This window comes from Ranitomeya imitator, chromosome 2, assembly GCF_032444005.1.
Source record: "Ranitomeya imitator isolate aRanImi1 chromosome 2, aRanImi1.pri, whole genome shotgun sequence".
Lineage (NCBI taxonomy): Eukaryota > Metazoa > Chordata > Amphibia > Anura > Dendrobatidae > Ranitomeya > Ranitomeya imitator.
In genome coordinates, this window is record NC_091283.1 from 267,644,311 (window position 1) to 267,650,310 (window position 6,000).

Below are 6,000 nucleotides of genomic sequence, written 5' to 3' on the forward strand. Positions count from 1 at the left end.
TGACTGTATCCTGTGTCAGTGATGTAGCAGAGTTGAGTGAATCCTGTGCCGGTGATGTAGCAGAGCTGAGTGTGTGATGTAGCAGACTGAGTGAATCCTATGCCTGTGATGTGGGAGAGCTGAGTGTGTGATGCAGCAGAGCTGAGTGTGTGATGCAACAAAGCTGAGCGTGTCATGTAGCAGTGCTGAGCGTGTGATGTAGAAGGCTGAGCGTGTGATGTAGCAGAGCTGAGTGAAACCTGTGCGGGTGATGTAGCAGTGCTGAGTTTGTATCCTGTATTGGTGATGTAGCAGAGCTGAGTATGTGATGCAGCAGAGCTGAGTGAATCCTGTGTGGGTGATGTAGCAGTGCTGAGTGTGTATCCTGTATTGGTGATGTAGCAGAGCTGAGTATGTGATGTAGTAGAGCTGAGTGAATCCTGTGTGGGTGATGTAGCAGTGCTGAGTGTGTGATGTAGCAGAGCTGAGTGAATCCTGTGCGGGTGATGTAGCAGAGCTGAGCGTGTGATGTAGCAGAGCTGAGTGAATCCTGTGCCGGTGATGTAGCAGAGCTGAGTGTGTGATATAGCAGAGCTGAGTGTGTGATGTAGCAGAGCTGAGTGTGTGATGTAGCAGAGCTGAGTGTGTGATGTAGCAGATTGAGTGAATCCTGTGCCTGTGATGTAGGAGAGCTGAGTGTGTGATGTAGCAGAGCTGAGCGTGTGATGTAGCAGTGCTGAGCGTGTGATGTAGCAGTGCTGAGTGTGTATCCTGTATCGGTGATGAAGTAGAGCTGAGTATGTGATGTAGCAGAGCTGAGTGAATCGTGTGCGGGTGATATAGCAGAGCTGAGCGTGTGATGTAGCAGAGCTGAGTGAATCTTGTGCAGGTGATGTAGCAGAGCTGAGCATGTGATGTAGCAGGGCTGAGTGAATCCTGTGCAGGTGATGTAGCAGAGCTGAGCGTGTGATGTAGCAGTGCTAAGTGAATCCTGTGCGGGTGATGTAGCAGGGCTGAGTGTGTATCCTGTGTCGGTGATGTAGCAGAGCTGAGTGTGCGATGTAGCAGAGCTGAGCGTGTGATGTAGCAGGGCTGAGTGAATCATGGGCGGGTGATGTAGCAGAGCTGAGTGAATCCTGTGCGGGTGATGTAGCAGAGCTGAGCGTGTGATGTAGCAGAGCTGAGTGAATCCTGTGCCGGTGATGTAGCAGAGCTGAGTGTGTGATATAGCAGAGCTGAGTGTGTGATGTAGCAGAGCTGAGTGTGTGATGTAGCAGAGCTGAGTGTGTGATGTAGCAGATTGAGTGAATCCTGTGCCTGTGATGTAGGAGAGCTGAGTGTGTGATGTAGCAGAGCTGAGCGTGTGATGTAGCAGTGCTGAGCGTGTGATGTAGCAGTGCTGAGTGTGTATCCTGTATCGGTGATGAAGTAGAGCTGAGTATGTGATGTAGCAGAGCTGAGTGAATCGTGTGCGGGTGATATAGCAGAGCTGAGCGTGTGATGTAGCAGAGCTGAGTGAATCTTGTGCAGGTGATGTAGCAGAGCTGAGCATGTGATGTAGCAGGGCTGAGTGAATCCTGTGCAGGTGATGTAGCAGAGCTGAGCGTGTGATGTAGCAGTGCTAAGTGAATCCTGTGCGGGTGATGTAGCAGGGCTGAGTGTGTATCCTGTGTCGGTGATGTAGCAGAGCTGAGTGTGCGATGTAGCAGAGCTGAGCGTGTGATGTAGCAGGGCTGAGTGAATCATGGGCGGGTGATGTAGCAGAGCTGAGTGAATCCTGTGCGGGTGATGTAGCAGAGCTCAGTGAATCCTGTGCGGGTGATGTGGCAGTGCTGAGTGTGTATCCTGTGTCGGTGATGTAGCAGAGCTGAGTATGTGATGTAGCAGAGCTGAGCGTGTGTGGTAGCAGAGCTGAGAGAATCATGTGCGGGTGATGTAGCAGGGCTGAGTGTGTATTCTGTGTCGGTGATGTAGCAGAGCTGAGTATGTGATGTAGCAGAGCTGAGCGTGTGTGGTAGCAGAGCTGAGCGAATCATGTGCGGGTGATGTAACAGGGCTGAGTGTGAATCCTGTGCGTGTGATGTAGCAGAGCTGAGCGTGTGATGTAGCAGAGCTGAGTGAATCCTGTGCGGGTGATGTAGCAGGGCTGAGTGTGTATCCTGTGTCGGTGATGTAGAAGAGCTGAGCGTGTGATGTAGCAGAGCTGAGTGAATCCTGTGCGGGTGATGTAGCAGGGCTGAGTGAATATCCTGTGTTGGTGATGTAGCAGAGCTGAGTGTGTGATTAGCAGAGCTGAGCGTGTGATGTAGCAGGGCTGAGTGAATCCTGTGCGGGTGATGTAGCAGAGCTGAGCGTGTGATGTAGCAGTGCTGAGTGATTCCTGTGCGGGTGATGTAGCAGGGCTAAGTGTGTATCCTGTGTCGGTGATGTAGCAGAGCTGAGTGTGTGATGTAGCAGAGCTGAGCATGTGATGTAGCAGGGATGAGTGAATCCTGTGCGGGTGATGTAGCAGAGCTGAGTGAATCCTGTATCAGTGATGTAGCAGGGCTGAGCGTGTGATGTAGCAGTGCTGAGTGTGTATCCTGTGTCGGTGATGTAGCAGAGCTGAGTATGTGATGTAGCAGAGCTGAGTGAATCCTCTGCAGGTCATGTAGCAGAGCTGAGTGAATCCTGTATCGGTGATGTAGCAGAGCTGAGTGTATGATATAGCAGAGCTGAGTGTGTGATGTAGCAGAGCTGAGTGTGTGATGTAGCAGACTGAGTGAATCCTGTGCCTGTGATGTAGGAGAGCTGAGTGTGTGATGTAGCAGAGCTGAGCGTGTGAAGTAGCAGTGCTGAGCGTGTGATGTAGCAGTGCTGAGTGTGTATCCTGTATCGGTGATGAAGTAGAGCTGAGTATGTGATGTAGCAGAGCTGAGAGAATCATGTGCGGGTGATGTAGCAGGGCTGAGTGTGTATTCTGTGTCGGTGATGTAGCAGAGCTGAGTATGTGATGTAGCAGGGCTGAGCGTGTGTGGTAGCAGAGCTGAGAGAATCATGTGCGGGTGATGTAACAGGGCTGAGTGTGAATCATGTGCGTGTGATGTAGCAGAGCTGAGCGTGTGATGTAGCAGAGCTAAGTGAATCCTGTGCGGGTGATGTAGCAGGGCTGAGTGTGTATCCTGTGTCGGTGATGTAGAAGAGCTGAGCGTGTGATGTAGCAGAGCTGAGTGAATCCTGTGCGGGTGATGTAGCAGGGCTGAGTGAATATCCTGTGTTGGTGATGTAGCAGAGCTGAGTGTGTGATTAGCAGAGCTGAGCGTGTGATGTAGCAGGGCTGAGTGAATCCTGTGCGGGTGATGTAGCAGGGCTGAGTGTGTATCCTGTGTCGGTGATGTAGCAGAGCTGAGTGTGTGATGTAGCAGAGCTGAGCATGTGATGTAGCAGGGATGAGTGAATCCTGTGCGGGTGATGTAGCAGAGCTGAGTGAATCCTGTATCGGTGATGTAGCAGGGCTGAGCGTGTGATGTAGCAGTGCTGAGTGTGTATCCTGTGTCGGTGATGTTGCAGAGCTGAGTATGTGATGTAGCAGAGCTGAGTGAATCCTGTGCGGGTGATGTAGCAGAGCTGAGTGAATCCTGTATCGGTGATGTAGCAGAGCTGAGCGTGTGATGTAGCAGTGCTGAGTGTGTATCCTGTGTCGGTGATGTAGCAGAGCTGAGTATGTGATGTAGCAAAGCTGAGTGAATCCTGTGCGGGTGATGTATTAGGGCTGAGTGTGTATCCTGTGTCGGTGATGTAGCAGAGCTGAGTGTGTGATGTAGCAGAGCTGAGCGTGTGATGTAGCAGAGCTGAGTGTGTGATGTAGCAGAGCTGAGCGTGTGATGTAGCAGAGCTGAGCGTGTGATGTAGCAGAGCTGAGTGAATCCTGTATCGGTGAGGTACCAGGGCTGAGCGTGTGATGTAGCAGTGCTGAGTGTGTATCCTGTGTCGGTGATGTAGGAGAGCTGAGTATGTGATGTAGCAGAGCTGAGTGTGTATCCTGTGTCGATGATGTAGCAGAGCTGAGTATGTGATGTAGCAGAGCTGAGTGTGTATCCTGTGTCGATGATGTAGCAGAGCTGAGTGAATCCTGTGCGGGTGATGTATTAGGGCTGAGTGTGTATCCTGTGTCGGTGATGTAGCAGAGCTGAGTGTGTGATGTAGCAGGGCTGAGCGTGTGATGTAGCAGAGCTGAGCGTGTGATGTAGCAGAGCTGAGCGTGTGATGTAACAGAGCTGAGGGTGTGATGTAGCAGAGCTGAGTATGTGATGTAGCAGGGCTGAGCGTGCTGTCCGTACCGTCCCCGCTGACGTTCTCCTCGCAGCTGTACCAGATGCCGGCGTGGAAGCGCCTCTCGGTGAACTTGTCGTCGCCGGTCTCCCAGCTGTAGTGCCCGGCGGCGCTGCTGCTGCTGTTGGAGTCGGAGTTGTTGTAGCGGATGCAGTTGTCCCGGGCGCCGCCGCTACAGAAGGGTTTCTGCGCCTTGCGGACGCCCTGACACCAGTAACTGCTGCAGAACGCGGTGACCGAGAAGAGCAGGGACAACGCGGTGAGGGTGAGGGCGATGCCGGCTCTGCGCCGCCGCTCCATCCCCGACACTGCCGGCGCCGACTGTGCGGAGGAGGGGGCGGGGAGAGCAGCCCGCCCACCGGGGCTAGGGGACCGCGGGAGGCAGGGGAGGTGACAGCCCACCGGGGCTAGGGGACCGCGGGAGGTAGGGGAGGTGACAGCCCACCGGGGCTAGGGGACCGCGGGAGGTAGGGGAGGTGACAGCCCACCGGGGCTAGGGGACCGCGGGAGGTAGGGGAGGTGACAGCCCACCGGGGCTAGGGGACCGCGGGAGGTAGGGGAGGTGACAGCCCACCGGGGCTAGGGGACCGCGGGAGGCAGGGGAGGTGACAGCCCACCGGGGCTAGGGGACCGCGGGAGGTAGGGGAGGTGACAGCCCACCGGGGCTAGGGGACCGCGGGAGGTAGGGGAGGTGACAGCCCACCGGGGCTAGGGGACCGCGGGAGGTAGGGGAGGTGACAGCCCACCGGGGCTAGGGGACCGCGGGAGGTAGGGGAGGTGACAGCCCACCGGGGCTAGGGGACCGCGGGAGGCAGGGGAGGTGACAGCCCGCCGGGGCTAGGGGACCGCGGGAGGTAGGGGAGGTGACAGCCCACCGGGGCTAGGGGACCGGGAGAGGCAGGAGAGGTGACAGCCCACCGGGGCTAGGGGACCGGGGGAGGTAGGGGAGGTGACAGCCCACCGGGGCTAGGGGACCGTGGGAGGCAGGAGACGTGACAGTCCACCGGGGCTAGGGGACCGGGGGAGGCCGGGGAGGTGACAGGCCACCGGGGCTATGGGACTGGACGAGGCAGGAGAGGTGACAGCCCGCCGGGGCTTTGGGACCGGGGGAGGTAGGGGAGGTGACAGCCCACGAGGCTAGGGGACTGGAGGAGTCAGGAGAGGTGACAGCCTGCCGGGGCTAGGGGACCGGGAGAGGCCGGGGAGGTGACAGCCCACGGGGCTAGGGGACTGGAGGAGTCAGGAGAGGTGACAGCCCGCCGGGGCTAGGGGACCGGGGGAGGCCGGGGAGGTGAAAGCCCACCGCGGCTAGGGGACTGAAGGAGGCAGGAGAGGTGACAGCCCGCCGGGGCTATGGGACCGGGGGAGGTGACAGCCCACGGGGCTAGGGGACTGGAGGAGTCAGGAGAGGTGACAGTACACCGGGGCTAGGGGACCGGGGGAGGTAAGGGAGGTAACAGCCCACCGGGGCTAGGGGACTGGAGGAGTCAGGAGAGGTGACAGCCCGTCGGGGCTATGGGACCGGGGGAGGTAGGGGAGGTGACAGTCCACCGGAGCTATGGGACCGGGGGAGGCAGGAGAGGTGACAGCCCACCGGGGCTATGGGACTGGAGGAGGTAGGAGAGGTGACAGCCCGCCGGGGCTATGGGACTGGGGGGGGCAGGAGAGGTGACAGTCCACCGGAGCTATGGGACCGGGGGAGGCAGGAGA

At 57.2% G+C, this 6,000-nt stretch overlaps 1 protein-coding gene across 1 annotated transcript in view; it reads right to left on the bottom strand.

The window, feature by feature from the left end:
* Positions 1 to 4,616, bottom strand: part of GSG1L2 (GSG1 like 2) — a 29,954-nt gene extending 25,338 nt beyond the window's left edge. The window contains exon 1 of the mRNA XM_069749129.1: positions 4,299 to 4,616. Coding sequence (XP_069605230.1) covers positions 4,299 to 4,590 — 292 coding nt within the window. The 5' untranslated portion in view covers positions 4,591 to 4,616. The remainder of the gene's footprint in view (positions 1 to 4,298) is intronic.
* Between the last annotated feature and the right edge of the window lie 1,384 nt (positions 4,617 to 6,000).